The sequence below is a fragment of the Lutzomyia longipalpis genome, chromosome 1 (genome assembly GCF_024334085.1).
Source record: "Lutzomyia longipalpis isolate SR_M1_2022 chromosome 1, ASM2433408v1".
Lineage (NCBI taxonomy): Eukaryota > Metazoa > Arthropoda > Insecta > Diptera > Psychodidae > Lutzomyia > Lutzomyia longipalpis.
Genome location: NC_074707.1, coordinates 16,241,065 through 16,258,471, shown reverse-complemented (window position 1 = coordinate 16,258,471; position 17,407 = coordinate 16,241,065). Strand labels below are relative to the sequence as shown.

The 17,407-nt window shown below is 33.9% G+C and overlaps 1 protein-coding gene across 11 annotated transcripts in view; it reads left to right on the top strand.

Moving 5' to 3' along the window:
* The window catches only part of LOC129793140 (uncharacterized), a 41,557-nt gene extending 25,909 nt beyond the window's left edge, over positions 1–15,648 (top strand). For 3 of the 11 annotated variants that reach the window (XM_055832844.1, XM_055832835.1, XM_055832816.1), the window contains exons 5-10: positions 572–882; positions 1,515–2,261; positions 2,616–2,633; positions 2,758–3,324; positions 7,367–7,900; positions 10,172–15,274. In XM_055832844.1, coding sequence (XP_055688819.1) covers positions 572–882; positions 1,515–2,261; positions 2,616–2,633; positions 2,758–3,324; positions 7,367–7,900; positions 10,172–10,561 — 2,567 coding nt within the window. In that variant the 3' untranslated portion in view covers positions 10,562–15,274. The other 8 variants (XM_055832826.1, XM_055832864.1, XM_055832854.1 and 5 more) reach the window with 8 other exon arrangements.
* The last annotated feature ends 1,759 nt before the right edge of the window (positions 15,649–17,407 follow it).

Genomic DNA, 17,407 nt, shown 5'->3' with positions numbered 1-17,407 from the left:
AATATCAGTGCATGTTTGTTTAAATAATAATTTCGTTCATGTTAATTTAATTGAATTATCCAGAAAAACGTGCTCGATTTTATACGGAGTAATCAGAAAAAATGGAGTAAAAAATACTCAATTAAAATCAGTAGGTAAAAATTAAAAAAAATGTACGTTCATATTGGGACACCCGATACATGTCTAATTGTTGCTCTTTCGCCTCATTCATCATTTTGTAGCGAATTATGGATATTTGTAGAAACAATTAATTAACATTTAGTTTTAGTTTAAATAAAAAATATAAATATATCTTTTTTGTGCAATATCGTAACATGCATGTTATTTGTGTGTTTTCCTCATAATTACGTGCTGCTTCATTCGGTGGCTCGGAAAATCAACTTTCGTCTCTCAATGTAATTAAATAAATGAAAAAAATCAATATTGTGGACGCAATGCTATATATACCACAAATTGCTATGTTGATAAATCCAAAACCAAAACTAATTTAATAAAAAAAAAATCTGCACAACGTTGATTGAAAAAAAAAAAACTTCTCAAAATGGCTTGAAAAAAAAATTAAATAAAACAGATAAAAAGTTAGAAAATGGATTGGAGAAAGTCCGATCGAATGAAAAACCGAGATATGTCGTTGAAACAATCACAATGACGACAGTAACTGAACGGCGAATTGTGAGGCAAGCTAATGAAAATGTGCCATCAGGATCTCACGGCAGTGTAGGAGCTGTACCAGCAACTGCAAATCACCAGGCAGCCGTAGCAGCAGCAGCAGCAGGAGGTGTTGCAGGAAGTGGGGTTGATCCGGCGGAGAGAACGAATGATTCCACATCCATTTCTGGCATCCTCAAGGGTGGAAAACTCTGGAAAAGTGAACAGACTCAGGTGAGTGTCGCGTTGTGCAAAATATCACGTTTAACAAACAATCCTGAGCAGCAATTTGCCCCCAAAGGAGGGCATCATTAGCATAATGCAATGAAAGTTCTTGACACTAATCAGGATTATGGGGAACAGAACGCGTTTACTTTCAATTTGCACAGACGTATCCTTAATCCCTTTTTGTATTTTCTTACAAGACAAAATGAAGATGAACAAGAGATAGAGGGAAAAAACATTCCAAAACTATCCATTAATCATTTTTATTTAAATGAAAAGAAAGAAAGAAAAAAATGTTTAAGTTCACTAAAGAGATTTCCTTTTTTTGGTATAGTATAAAAGTGGAATTTATTGTGGGAACGTACATGATGAAAAGTGCAAAAATGTCAGTGAATAGGTAAATTTACAGGTAGCTACATAAATAAATTTGCAACGTCAAGAATATGGGGTGTGTGTATAGTGCTGCTCAGGATGTTTGCATCCCCCATTTGAGTTATCTTCCTGCTTTTTGGCGTGACAAGTATTTATCACACTCTGATTCACAAAATTTAAAAAATGATTGCAATTTCCTTCTTTTCATGTGGCAACATCCCCCCTGTTGGGTGTGTTCACAAAAATCCACAAACGATAAATAAAATTAGTGTGACGACACAACGAATATCACATCGGATGAGGAGGGAAATGTGAAGCGTTCAGTGCGCTTCACGGAGAATATCAAGGATACAGAGAGGGAGAATTGCGATGGGGAGGTGCAATCGGGTGAGAATGCCGAGGAGCAGAGATCCGGGGAGATAATGCTCCTCAATAAGCAATCGAGTCTCTTCCACAATGCCCTACGCCCCAATTCGGCTCTTCGTCAGCTCTTTCCGGCCGTCTCGACGGCAGCAACGGCAGCTGCACCGTTGACTCATGAAGCTCTGAGGGCATTTGATGAGTCCAAGAGGGGCCCCACGCTTTCCACCATGGGTGGTGGTAGTCTCGGGGTGAGCAGTGACTCGGAAACGGATACAATTCGACGGACAATTGAACGCAATGCCCTGAGGAGGTCACTCATAAAGTACGAACCAAAGAAGAAGGCAGTCCGACCGGATACGTCGCTGGAGGAGAGAATCCGACAGCTCACCTGTGATATCGATGAACCACCTGGGGAGGAAAATGCCAAAAATCAGCAGGGTGACCTCGAGCGTCGAGACAGTCCGGCAGGTGAGGAGAATCCGCAGCAATCCAAGTATGTGCCGGATAAGAGCTTCTCACCAAGCTCATCAGCCAGCAGCTCATCGAGTGGTTCCACGTCGGCCTATCGCAAAATCACTGAAATCTTTCACAGAGATCGTCGCCAGGAGCGCATCCCGGAAGCAGATGAGAATCCCATTGTGATTATCCCTCAGGTAATTAATTAATCTTTTTTGTTGTTCTATTTATTAGCTCAACTGTTTTTTTTTTTAAATATTTTTTCATAAGTTATTTATTTAAAATTCGGGGGTGGTTAAGTCTCCTTGCTCTAGTTAGAGCAATAGACAATATTCTCTATTAAAGAATTTTTTAGGATATTTCATAGAACTTTCCCAGACCCTTTCAACTCTATCTCAGTTTGAAAAGCTTTCTTCTAGAGCTTTTTTTTTCTTTAAGAAATAGCAAAGTAATTTCACCCCAGTCTCCCCTAATTTTCTTTCGTGAATTTTCAAAAACTTTAATTGTCCAATATTTTCCTTTCTTTCCTCCATCACATTGGATTTTTATAGTGCAAAAAATCCCGCAATGTAAGCGAATTATTTTTTTGACAAAAAATTACCTTTCACATTTTGAGCTAAGAGCTTTTGAAGCTTTTGTGCAACAAATTCAGAGCTCAATTGATTTTCTTCTTTAATTTTTCCCCCCACTAAGGATTGCCGATGCCCTGCTGCTCCGGATTTGGGGATGGGTGTGCAAATGCCACAGACTCATACGCAAATCCATCAAACACCCCCGAGGCAGAATGAGTCGCGTCGTCAATTCCTATCCACCCTCGCTCCATTGACAGCCTGTGTGGCTGGACAGAGGGATGATTTCTCCTACTACACCCTCAGTGCGGGAGATCGTGCATCCACGGCAAGTTCTCAGTGTTCGGAATATAGTTTGGGTGACATTGAGGCGGTTCTGCATCATGATGATGAAGTGAAGCAAGTGGCACCGGATGTAATTGCTGGGACACCTGGGCAGGAGACTGATGAACTTGTGGCATTTGCCCAGCAGGAGGCCTCACGCACGGATCGTATTAAGAAGCGATACAGTGGCACTGAGACAACGGCATCCAATACAAATTCAGCAGTTGCTTCGGATGATGATGATGAGCAGAATGACTATGGATTCAACAAGAGGCCATCTGTGAGGGGTATTAAACCCAAATTTGGCACAACCAATGAAATTTTGCAACAAATGCAGGCACAATTGGCACAACCTGGCCCAATTCAAGTAAGTTTTGAGATGATTTTTCTTTATAAAATTTGCATTTAAACAGTCTTGGAATAGGGGGAAATGGGGCAAAATGTTAGAAAATCAAGACCACACATCTCCAATATCTCAGTAAATATTATTTCGTAATTGTTCTAATTTAGTCAAAAGGTACCTTTTATAACTCTAACTAAGCCTATAAAGTTTTATATTAATTGATCTAATATTTTGGGATTTATTTAAAAAACAAATTTTTCGAATTTCAAAGTTACTTTGACCTTTCATTTCAATATCGTATTTTGGCGTATTTCTGTGTAATTTTTTTGATCCAAATGCATTTTTTGATAGAGTAACTATTGCTGAACACGAATTTAGTCTAAATTTTCCAAAAAAATTTTCCGGGTTTTCCCGTATAACACTGATAGTAAAAAGTACCCCTTGGGGCAAAATGTTAGAAACCGTTTTTAAGGCTGTTAACTATTTTTTTGTTTATTTATTTTATTTTTTTCCAGTCGGCACACTTAATACTTATAATTTAGCATGTTATATTACTCTCTATTACTAATATAAAATTATTTAAAAAATAAAAAAGGCAATTTCTTAAATTTAACGTTTTTTTAATTTTTTGTATTTTTTTTATTAAAAAAAAGTTTTGATTGGTATACAAATCTCTCATTCCCAATAGATATTATAGTGCCTTGCTAAAATAATTTCATTAAATTAAGATTAGCGAACAAAAAACTCAATTAACCATTTTACCCCAGGATTTTTGGAACAGGCAAATTTGGAAGGGTTTGGAAAATGGCCTGAAAATGCATTTTCCCGTTGAGATAGAGAAAAATCGTCTGAGACAAAGTTGTAGCCCGGAAAATTTCCTATAAGATAGTCGTCATGAGAAAACTCAAATATTTTCAGGAAAATCAGGAAAATGTTTCTCCCAAAAAACTAACAAATTGCCCCATTTCCCCCTATTTTATGTTGGTGGAGAAGCTTTATAACGACTTTTTGGGGAAGCTTTAAGAACTTTCTGAACATTTCTTTGAATACATTTTAGTAAGATTCTATGTGGGAATTGCTTATTCCTTACTCTTCTTATAAGACGCCATTTTGTATGTGATGTTGGACGCCATTTTGCACGCCATTTTGAACACTATTCGTGGCGTTACTTCTCAAATATAACTTTAAAGAAAATTTACTCTCTCCGATTCAAACATTATGCATAATTTTGTGTTAATAAACCTCTAATGGGATCCAATCTGGGTTATCCACCCCTTTTCACTGCACATGATTATAATTTATAGCAGGATGTGCGGTGTTTTGTGTGGTTTGACCTAATGAAAATTCTGATGAATAAGCAACTCATCCATTTTGTCGAAAATCACATTTATGTCCTATTCAAAATGCCAAGTCTTGAGGGGTCATCATCCTTCTTGCAATACATTATGTGTTGGAACTACATGGCACATTTCAGGGGTGTAGCCATGATGAGTCTTCGAGTGCTAAAACACAGCCTTAAAGCTCGGGAACTTTTAAAGATTTTTCGTAGAAACCGAAACAAATTATTTTCATACTTAAAATAACGCGTCCAGTTATTAGAGTTGGTATACCACAACGCGGATGGGTCAGTCTATGCGTTGTAATTTAATTTGTGAGTAGTATTAGTAGGCAAAGTCGATTTTTTGTAAAATTAAGCAATTTGACAGATTAAAATGCATATATCTTAAGTTCTATTAGACCTACAGAAATTTCTTGACTAGTTATGGAAAGCTATTGAAATAAGCTATAATCTGATGTATATTGCGATACATTTCAAGGTCACCTCCAGAACACAAAATGGCGGATTTTTGTTCTACCAAAACAGTTTTTTGCACTTTTTGTCCACAAGGAATGGTTCTAGAGGTTTCTTATGTTTCGGAAATTTATAGAGTTTTGCAAAACCTTTAATTTGATACCAAATTGAGCAAAATCGGACAGACCGTTCAAGAGATATGGCTCTTAGAACTTTTCAAATTCAAGAATTTTTCAAATGGCTATATCTTCTAAACGGAGACATAGATTTTCTTCATTTTCGGACTGATGAAAGATATTGAGTCAGGCTACAACATATCAAAATTTAAAGGAAATCTATAACAGATGTTCGGAGATATTGCCCCTTAAAGTTAGGCAATTTTTGTTTTCGATTTTAGCGCCTCTTGCGGATGTTTTTGAAACTTGGAATGTTCTAGACTGTTGTAGGGCTTCTTGAAACCTTTCATTTGATACCAAGATGGTCAAAATCGGTTAAGCCGTTCTCGAGTTATATTGAAAAAACACTTTTTGCTTTAGGCCGCCATATTTGCTAAACCGCTTGACCGATTTTCAAGTATGATTTGTTGATGAAAACATCTCATTGAGCACTACAACATACTAAAATTTCAGACCTCTAGCTGTAAAGGAAGTGGTTCAGGGTATTTCAAAATGGCGGACGGCGGCCATTTTGAATTTTGAAAATGCGAAAAAATGAAATTTTACACCCACATTTCTATAGAAAACTTCAAACCGGAAGTCTCTATCTGTTACTGTTCTCGAGTTATAAGGTAAAGTTTGGCGCAGAGGCCGGCCGGCCGGCCGGCAGGCCGGCCGGCCGGATCAAAATTTTTCCACCACCATTTTCGTAATGTGGGATGTCTAAAACGTGCTCATACCAAGTTTGAGCCCGATCTGAGATGGTCGGTTTTTCCGATGATTACAATACTTGGTATGCCACGATTGTGGTATACCAACTAATTACATTAAAAAATAAAAAAAGGAAAATTTCTTATGTTGAAAAAAACGTTAAATGTTAAAGAAAAAAAATGACGCGCATACTTTTAAAAGAAACGTCAAAAGGTAAAGAAAAAAACATAACGGTTAAAAAATACGTCAAACGTTTTAAACGAACGTCAAACGTTAGAGAAAATCGAAGAACACTTAAAGAAATTTCAAAACGTTAAAAGACATTTCAATTGTTTTAAAAAAATCCAAACGTTAAAGAAGAAGCGTCAGACGTTTAAAATAAACGTCGAATGAAAAAAAATCTATCGTCAAACGTAAGAAGAGTTTTTTTTAACGTTAAAAAACAAATGTTTAACGATAAAAATAATAGTAAAAAGTCAAAAAAAATTATCATTGAACCTCTAAACATTAGAAGATTTATTGTTAAACAGTTAAAAATGGCATCAAACGTTAGAAGAGAAATGTCTAATCATTTTTCAAATCTATTTTCAACATCTTTAAGATAAAAAAAAAGTTTGAAAAACACCTCTTTCACTAGATTTCTAACTACGCCCCTGATAAACCTGCTCCCTACAGACTCTGAATGATTTTAATGTATTGCGCCATCTAATGCACTACCTATTCTAGTATGAGGAATGTGAAATTACGGAATTATTACTCTTCCATATTAAGTTAGGTATAGAACAAAAACTTGCTTTTGTCCCGTGAGCTCTTATCTTTCGCAAGCAGACAGCATATTTTGAAGCTTTTGTGCAATTTAATAAATTTTAACTTCTCTCGCAAGTTCGAAATTGAAATTTATTCTTTTTGGCATCAATACCCCCTAAGAAAAGTAATCTCTTTATCCACTTAATCACTTTGAAATGTTCTGTTTATTCCAAAGTTATATTTTTTTGCACTTCCTTCCAGTAGAATTGTAATGTTTTTTTGGTGCTAGTTCCAGAGGGAAGGCAGACAGCTCGTAAGAAAATGAGTATTTTCACCATTTACCTAAATTTTCGCTGTCATGCTTTGGCACTGCACCAACTTTTATTCCAAAATGTATATAACTTTTGGTGTGGAGCCATTGTCTGGCATGCAAACCCTTCTTGTTTGTCTCGACGAGAAAATGCTCTGAAATTTAGGGTAGTGCACAAGTGCAATAGGAAAACTTATATAGGAATCATCTATATTCTTTCACTTATTTATGATTTTTTTCACGGAGAATTTTTTTTTTACAAAGAAAAATATTTTTTTATGAAAAAAAATTTTTATCTCGTGAATTTTCCTCAAGTATTTGTTTGGTACCATTGTGTTCTATTGTTTGCAGACAACACAAGTTGTTCAGCAGACCCATACAACAATTCAACAACCCCCACCGCCACATTTGCTGCAGAAGATGCACCCAACAAATGCAATCATTCACACGGTTACGTCGCAGCAGCAGCAAATGACTACGACTACGGGTTCCAATACACAGTGGCCATACTTTTCGGAATCCCAGCAAGTACCGCAGCAGCAGCAATTGCAACGTAGTCAGAGCACGGGGGGTGCTGCCTCAACGGAGGTTGTTGCCACTAATAGCAACTACTTCAATCACCTCCCAAATGTCCATGGACGACATAGTTTCCATGGGCATCAGGAGGCAACAATCTATCAGAATTGCCACAGTGTTGTGGAGCAGCAGCAGTATGGACGTTTCGCCAGGAGCCCAACACGTCGCCCTGAATCCCCACCACCACTTAGGAACTACCACCAAACAATGGTGCTCATTCCGTACAATAACACCGAATCCTTTGCCAGATACGCAACGAGTAACGAGCAAATTCCCGGGCAGCAGTTTAGGCGCCTCGAGTATCAACAGGTAAGAGAGAGAGGGAGCTTTTTCCCCCATCCCCAAAGTGAATTTTCATCATTTCCATTTTACATCATCACCACCACCAGAGTTCCCCTCCTCCCCCCAAAAATTGCTCGTCATTTCTGGGGGGGTGGTTGTGCGTCCAAAATCACAATATGCCCATATCGAATGGAATCTCAAGACTTTGGAAACTCAACTACCCATGCGGAGATGAAATAATTTCCCTTTTGGCAATAGCTTATTAAATATTTTAATCATAAACTCGCGTGTGTCGCGCAACCATCCCATTTGGTATTTTGCCAAAAGTATTTCTTTCCCTCTTTCGTGGGGACTTTTTGAATAATTTATTAAGTTTTTCGCAATTTCCCAAGAAGTTCCCTTTCCCTCCCAATTTTACGACAAATTGCCGGCAAAAACTCATGATGGTATATGTCAAGGTGACCTTTTACAGCCTTCTCAAAAAAAAATCAGTTTATTTATAACTCGATTTATGAGAAAAAATTCAAAAGATTTTTTTCCTTCAATTATATTCCTTAAAACAACTCTTGAGATATTTTTGATATGTTATTTTCTCAATATTGAAATCTTCCATCGTATGTTACCTTTTCTTCTGATTCGAAGACATCAGGAGTGTAGCCAGATATCCAGTCAGGGAAATGTTCTGAGATTTTCTTTTGATTTTTATTTAAATCGTCAAATATTGGAAAATAAATGTCAAATATGGCGATTTGTCAAAAATTAGAGAAGATTCTTCAATGGAACAAAAGAAATGTCAAAGTTGGTACCAAATAAAGTGTCAGACATTAAAAGAAACTTCAAATGGTCTAAAAAAAACGTCAGACCTTAAAAAAACGTCAAATGTTAAAAAAATTGTCAAAAATTAAAAATTAAAGTATTAATAAAAAGACTAAAAAGATTCTTTTCTAATGTTTGACGTTGTCTTATACCGTTTGAAGTTCTTTTTAGCGTCTAACAATTCATTTGGCACCAAGTTTGTCAATTTTTTTTAAAAATTTTTTCAAGAAAAAAAAGTAACTTCTTTTCTATCGTTTGACAGTATCTGTCAATTCATTCTAACGTTTGACATTTCTTTTATAGTTTATCATTTTTTAACGCCATTTTTTTGTTAATGTAATTTTTAACGTGAAAATAATTTTTTCACCTCTAAAGAAAATACTGAACATCCTGAATTTTCAGGAGGTGTTTAAGCTCCACCAAAACATCCTCCCTGGCTACGCCTCTGGAAGATATTACAGAAAATAAAATCAAGTAGGATTGAAAAAGCTCTGCAATTCCCTTTTAAAAGCTCTTTGATATAACCTACAGAGACTTTAAAAGTCCCTGGCTTTAAGTTCTGGCAAAATATAGTGAATTTCTTAGGAAAGTCTATCTTTGTTTTTATATCCAAAGTCATAAATTTGCTCCCATCGCGTCTTTTGACCTTTTTGTGGCGGAAGCTGAATTGCAACATGAGACTCAATGTCTTAAGTTCATGTCTTTCATAAGAGTGTGGTAAAAGCTCTCAGCGTGCTTAGTTACATTGAAATTAAAGACTATTGTATTTTAAAAGGGAATTAAATTGCACTTTTAATTTTTCCTGAATTACTATTTTAAAGTTTTTGGAAAAAAAAAGCTTTAAGAAAGGTCTGAAAACTACATGAAAAGTAATGCATTTGTTAATTAAAAATCTAATCATTTGGTAGCTTTCATGGTAGCTTCTATCGGCACCGCAAAGACCTTTGATTACAGACAGCAGTGCACTACGTAAAAGCAGAGATAAAAGAAAATCACTTCTATCGACTGCAGAGACTTTATAATCAATAAGATTAGGAGAGCTTTTATGTTCTATCACACAGGGTTGGGAAGATAAGAGTTTCTACTACAAAAGTTTACTTGTATACGAAAGTAAATATATTCAAAGAGCTTTTGAGATGGAGATAAGACCCAATTCTTAAATAAATCATGAACAAGAAAATCAATTTTCTTTATTTTTTATTAATTTAAATATGATTTCTGTTGCATTCATTTTTCTAATAAATTTCAAACATTTCATAAGACTTCATTATCTTTAATAAAAATAGTTAAATTCGTGATTTTAACAAGAGATTACAATGTATTTCGTCTTTTTCTTTCCGGGGGAATGCAACTCTAAAAAAACCTCATTAATGTTGCCCTAAAGAAAATCCTCTCGAATCAATAAAAAATGGAGGAGAAAATAAGAAAAAAAAATGCGGAGTGAAAAGGCGTAGTGAAACAGACAACTTGGTGTACTTGCAGGTGACACAGCAGACAATTCGCGTTCCCATGGGATACCCACTCCCGGGGATGCAGCTGCATGTGGTGGCGGGACGTGGGGGTGCTGCACACAGCAACTACGCGTCCTTCCCGCGCCCACGTCGTCCGGGAAATTACGCGTATGTGACGCCAGGGCCTCAGGAGAAGGACAGTGCAGGCGGTGCTGTGAAGTATATTGAGCGTGGTGCTCCCGAGGGGGCAGCAAGTGCACCTCCTGGTGACGTGAATGCCGGCAATGGTGCACTCATGTCACCTGTCTCAGGTGCACCCCATACTACCTCCACGGGAACGGCTCAAACAACAACGTCAGGAGTCACGACTACCACGTCAGCCGCTGCAACGGGTGCCGTCTTTTACGCCATGAATGTCTGACCCGGGGATTAGGTTAGTGTTAGAATAAGAATCGACAGTACACGTGTGACTACGACCGAATGGGAATTGCAGCCGGCCTTTGATATTGAGTAGAGATTATTCCGCATCACACAGAAGCTATCATTATACAATTTCCCACATTTTTTAACATCTCATTGACAGTGCCCTTGACAGCACTTATTTGACAGCTGTTTAAGATCTGTCAATGTCACGGAGAAAAAAATCACAAAAAATGGATCCTTTTGTGTGATGAAGGAGACTCTCTCGAGGCTGTGCACTTTGGCAATTCCTCCACAATTTGCCATGATGCTGAACTTTTTCTCCCCCTCCCCCATTTGCATCATTTATTCATCACAACACGCGCTTATCAATGAAGGCTGACTCTGACAAATTTTTAAATTCCCAAAACGGAAGCTCCACCGCGTTGGGGGAGGAGCTTTTCCCACAAAGCCCTATGGGGAAAAAATGTCACATAAGGGTTGTTTGTTTTGCGATGAGCCATCATGATAAATTGAATGATTCATTGATGGAATCTCATACCTATGAAATAATGAACGTCGCTCCTGGAAAACAGATTAAAATTTTCTCCCCCATAAATCAGCATTTTCCAGTAATTTTAATTTCAACTGCGTAGAATCAGAGCTTTTCACTTTGATTCTCTCTCTCGTAACAGCCCTACTTTTCCATGGCATTTTCTTGGTGTATTATATTGCTTTTTGTAAAAAGAGAAGCAAAAAGAGATCATTTTAAAGGCATGTTGCTTTGAAAGTTTTGACAAAATGGTGGATTTGTTAAGTTCTTAATATTTTGCTAAAAAAAAATTTTTAAGTAAAGAAAATCAGAATAAAAATTAAAAATAAATAAATATTTTGAATAAATTATTTAATTGTGAGAAGGTTCTCTGACGAGCGTTTACTAAAATATTTTTAGAAACTTAAAGATATTTTGGAAAATATTTAAAGATTTCGTAAATTTATGAATAAAATATTTTATTTATTTCTTTAAAGTTACATAAAATATTAATTTTTATTCTGAAGTTTATCTTGAAATATGTGAAATATTAAATTCTTGAAATTCCGTAGTTCTTTTTTAAACATAACCTTTTGTAAAATCCAGCTAATGAAATTAAACTTAAGGGGTGTTTTTCTAAATGAAATTAATCGGATCATTGGAAATATTATTCAGATTTCTGTTTAGTCCTACAAAGGCCCAATTTGAAGAGCCAAAAACTAAAAAATATTTAATTCAAGCGCAAAAAGTACTAAATTTGAGACGAGAAATAGTAAAATTAAACCGAAAAGTACTAAATTCAAGACTAGAGATACTAAAAAGCTTAAAAAAGACTGAATTCAAGCAGAAAAATATTATTTGGTTTTCGTACCTAAAAAATTACAGATTGAGGAACAAAAACCTAAAAAAATATTTAATTCAACCCCAAAAGAACAAAAAAATAATAAACAAATAGTAAATTCAAGTCGAAAATATTGAATTTGTTGTTAAAGGCTTCCGGTGTTCGTCAGAGGAAATTCCCGCTCACCCAAGGAAAAACAGCAATTTAAGCTAAAGCTTTCGAGCCTAATAGCGGCTCTTCTTCAGTGGCTGGAAGTACACATTTATTCAAAACATTCAACATTCCTTTAACAAAAAACTCATACGTTAGAAAAGAAAAAGAAAATATTGAATTTGTTTTTCGGTTTTTATTCAGTTTCAAGGTATTCGTATTTTAGCAATGATAATGTGAATTAAAATGTTCAGATCTTCACCCCTCATTACTGATGGAGCTTCTGCTTTAGCTTTTATTTTATCAGAATTTTTAATAAAAATTCTAATTTCTAATTGTACAAAAAAATATTAATTTGTAATGAAAGACTGGCAATGAGAACCATCTTAAAACTTCTAGAGCATCATGTAAAATAGAATATTTGCCTAAAGGGGACGTATGTTAATTTGCGAGTGAGCTTTAAGAATACAAAATGGTTTTGAGATCTCAAAGACGAAGGAGTGTTGAATGGCAAATGAAGTGTATAGTCAGAGAGAGAGAGAGAGTCCTGAAAGAGGTCATTCGCCTTAATTGCTATTCAAGCCTATATAATGCAATATTATTTCAACTTTGAAACATCTCTTGAATTTTATGAACCATGCCCAATTTCCCCTAAAATTCATATTTTGTTTGCAAACAGGTCAGGTAGAAATATGATTCCGACGTACAATATATCCCTTTTATGTTTTTTCGAATGACATCGATTTTAATTGCGAAAGTCACTTTTGAGTGCTCTCTGGGTGAACACAAAAAAGCCCAAACAGTATAAAAGATGAATTTTATTGATGCTTTTTTTCTGAGAGGCATTTAGCTCCTAGCACAATAAAATTCTCAGCTATGGTGGAGGTTTTATGTGCGGAGAATGATGACTTTCATTTAATTTTTGAGGAAAAAAAAACACGGAAACAGTGCCAAAGCTACAAGATTTTATTTTATTGACATGATGCTGGAGAATTATAATTTCTTCCTCCATCTGCTTTTTCCTTTCTCTCTCTAGAGGTGTGGGGGTGTATAGGGCAAAGAAAAACCCACGGAGAGTGTTACAATTTAACCAAAGATTGTGAAAGAGAATATCTTATCAAGATTAATATTTTTGTTACTCATCTCCTTATAAGAAAAAAAAGAAGAATTAAGAAATAAAATAAAAATTCTAGATTTAGCAAAAACGTTTTAAGGGCAGCTGCAGAGGGCAATGGGTAGAAAATTAAAGAAGAAAAAAAAACGAAACGAAAGAAAAACTCTAACTCAAAGAAAAAATACTAAAGATATTCTATTTAAATAGATAAAATATAGATTTGTATTTCTGCATTTAAAGGTAAAATCTCTTTGTGGGAATGTGTGTTGGGGAGGGACAAAATGTAAAAGCATTATAAAAAAAATGGAATGAGAGTGTGGCTGAAAGAGAATGAAATTCTTTTTCTTAGTGTAGAGTAAATTACTTCAAATTTAAAAAATAATATTTGATATATATTTTATTTGCATAATGCAATATTATTAGCTCATGAAAAAATAAACAAAAAAGGGTTATGAAACAAAGAAGAAAAAATCTAATTGTTATTAGTCTGATTTTGTTATAAAAATTCAGTACCTCCTCCGTATTATTATTAATTGTTTTCAAAGCTAAATAGCAAAACTTTCTCCTATATATTATTGATTCATTTCAAATGAATTTTATATTTATAACCCATGTAGGTGTAAGTTGAATCATGTAGAGTAATATTATTGAATTGAAAGGAAAATCAAAAGGATACCCCTCGCGGAGGCACATTGAGGGTGTACACAACACAATTGAAAATAAATTTCATACATAGATTAATATATATAAAACATAATATATTGCTAAACAATAAAATGATACATTGAAAATTGTAACTCAAATATTGCATCGTTAAATGGCACAGACCAAAAATAAGAAAGGAAAAATAATGGGGTCAAAGGATCCTCGAAGGTGAAAATATATAACCAAAAAAAAAAGAAAAAAAACATTTGAATCACATTCTTGATAGAATACCAATATAAAAAAAAAATATTTAATTATAATCAAATTTATTTAGTAAACTTTAGTATTAGTAATTTTAGTGAGACAAAGAAAAAATTAAGAAATTGAGAGTATTAAGTAAAATGGAAATTAATACGTATTTAAAAAAATATATACATCATACTTTGAAAAAAAAAATATTACCTACTCAATTTGAAGGAGAAATTCTCAAAGAAAAAACTATTTCAAAATGATGGTAAAAGTGTTGGCAGCTCATCTTTCTTGTCCTTCACTTTTTTGTCACCTTTGGACAGGTAAACTTTAACTCAAAAAACCAATATAAATATCTAGTGAAATATGGAAGGAATAAATAAACCAATAAAAAACCCAAAAATGAATAAATTAAAATAACAATAACAGGGAGAAATTAATGAAATTTAAGTCCGAAATGAACAAAAAAATGTATTTTATGAAAAGAATTTACCTCTGTTGCAACAATTATTTGAGCATTTAAAAAAGGTATTAAAATATTTTTCAATTGACAATTTAAAGAATTAAATAAATTAATTAATTAATCATAAATTCCGCCATTTCGGATTGAAATTTTAGCAATTTATCCTCATTGAAAAGAATGCATTTAAAAAACAAATTGAAGGAAATGTTTAACGTGAAATGAAATGTGTGGAGGAAACCCACACATTGTGTGTTTTGGGGATACCGCGAGATTAACATTTTATGGTCGAATTTAAAGCAATTTTTGCAGTAGAACTGGCAGCAAGAAACCCTAATGGAAAGTAATTTCATGAGAAGAATTGTAATTTAAAGAAAAAAAAAAGTAAAATGAAAGAGAAAAAATATTAGAAATTTCCTCATTTAGAGGCCTAAAAAAATGGAGTTTATCGATATTTATTGGAGTTACAGTAAAAACAAGAAAAAAAGGAAAACACTAAAAAAGTATTTGCAGAGAAAACAATATTTTAATTTAAGAAACATGCAAAAAAAATGAAAATAGCGATAAATGTAATAATTATATGAAAAAAAAACAACAATAATTTATTGAAAAAACTTTGTATTCTCAATTTAGAAATCCAAAATGAGATGAAAAAGAAAACCTTTGTTTATATAAAAAAAAAATGAGAAAATGAAAAACATATAATGAAGGATATAAAATTGTTTGTCAATAATTCAAAGGAAATTTCTTCTATTTTTTTTTTGTTGAAACCCATGTCATCCTTCCTTTTTTTCGTGCCTTCCAGGACCTTTGCTACTCTGTAGGATTAAAAATGGCCCCCAAAGGAATGGTTTGGAATATATATATGGATATAAAGAAATCACAAGGCGAATCGGATTACAGAAAGAATTCTCCGAAGAGATAAAATTGTTTTATATTGCCACAGCTTGTCAGATGCCAAGAAACTTTTAGCGGGAAAGTCATGGGAAAAAAAAGATTTTCTCTCCTCCGTTGGACTGAAAGGACTAAAAGATTTCGGGCAATTCGTTTTGTCGGAAGGAGAAATAGGAAAATTGGCAGTGATTGCATTCTCAACAATTCAGAATCTTCTTCTCCAAGACTTTATATATGACTTCTCTACAGTAGAATGTGCGGAGTGTGGGAAAGTAAAATGGAAGACTAATAACCTACATATTGATCCACCAGGACATTGCTTTTACACACCGAAATCATACGATGTGTAAGCTGTGATTATTTGTAGCTTCTTCTTCCGGATTTAGTATGAGGATTGTTTGGGAAAAACACAAAAGTTTCGTGGAAAGAGGGGGTAGCTGAAAATATCTTCAAAGCTTTCAAAAGCTCTTTGAATCTTCTTCATAATTTATTCTGCGAAAAAGCGATTAATTTTACACAAATAGGCAATTATCTCAGAGTGATGGCTCAGCAACTTTGCCAATAACTCTTTTGACTTGTGGTTTGTGGTACACCTACATAATAATTCGTCGATATTCCGCCATTTAAATATCCTAATGAAAGCTTGAAAAGTTTACTGGAAAGCTTTGATCCAGGTAGGTAAGTTTTATGAAGATTTTCTTTTTTTTGTAACTTAAGCCAATTTAGTCTAATAAACTCATCGCTCAAATCGTTCATAAAGAAAATAAGTCGAAATTAATTTTTATTCTCTCCCGCAAAATTACAATAAAAATCGAACAATTTATTCGTCTTTTCATTACCAAAATACTTTTTTTAATTGATAATTTCAACAACATATTTCTACGTCGTTTAATGTTAATATTAGAGCGCATCGGCACGAGAATAAAATTGCTTTACAGCGCTAAATGAACTATTTACACTGTCCTCGAAAAAAAATCCAAAATTAACGAAAATAACGTTTTTTGTTAAATATAATTTCTTTGGAAAATGATAAGTTTTTTCTTTAATTATATTACATAATAGAAAAAGGAAGTTTCTTTATTCAAGAGAACGTTTTTCTTTCTTTTCTTTTGAGGATTATAAAAAAGTTTTCAAAATCGGTCCAGCGGTTTTATGTGAATGTATCATAAATTCTTATACAAAATAGTAGGTATTGGCGTATTAAACTACATCTAGTTGTTGTATTAAAATATTTATTGTATCCTAAAGAATTTTCAAAGGAAAAATACAAATAATTATAATTATGTTTTTGTCATTTATCTGAAATTTTTTCTTGACTGTGTATGTATATTTTAGTTATTTTCTTATTCGAACACACGTTTGTAAACGCTCATTGTAAAATAAAATTCTCCGTAGTCTATTAACTAATCATACAAACTAATTAATTACACAAATCATCAGTTCTTCAATTATGCTTAAATTAATTAAATAATGCGTTTCCCATTTATTAATATAGCTCATACGAATCAAATATAAATATATTTATGTCACGTTTCTGGTGAAAATTATAACATCCTTCAAACTTTTCATTTTTCTTTAGTCAAATTTTTATTCCTTTTTGATAAAATGTTTTATTTGTTATCCCAAAAAATGAACTTTTAATTTCTTTTGAGTGTTTAAAAAGTTTATCTTTCAGTGGAAGAAAAATGTTTAAAGTTTTCCATCCCAATAGGAGTTATTTACATTTTGTTGGTATTTTGTAAACGTGCACTCGTGGAAACTTTTGAGTATATTTCCTTGAAAGGATTATTGTGTACATGGAGAGAGTCTTCTGTGTGGAAGCTCGTTTGTATGGATAAAAACATTCTATATCGTATATTTAAATGCGTATTTCTGTGAGCATTCATCCACCCTCGTGAATTTACAAGAATTCAGGCGAAGCGAATAAAAAGACCACAAAAATTCGTGAAAATGCTGCGTCAAAGGACCCCGCGTCTTAAAGTT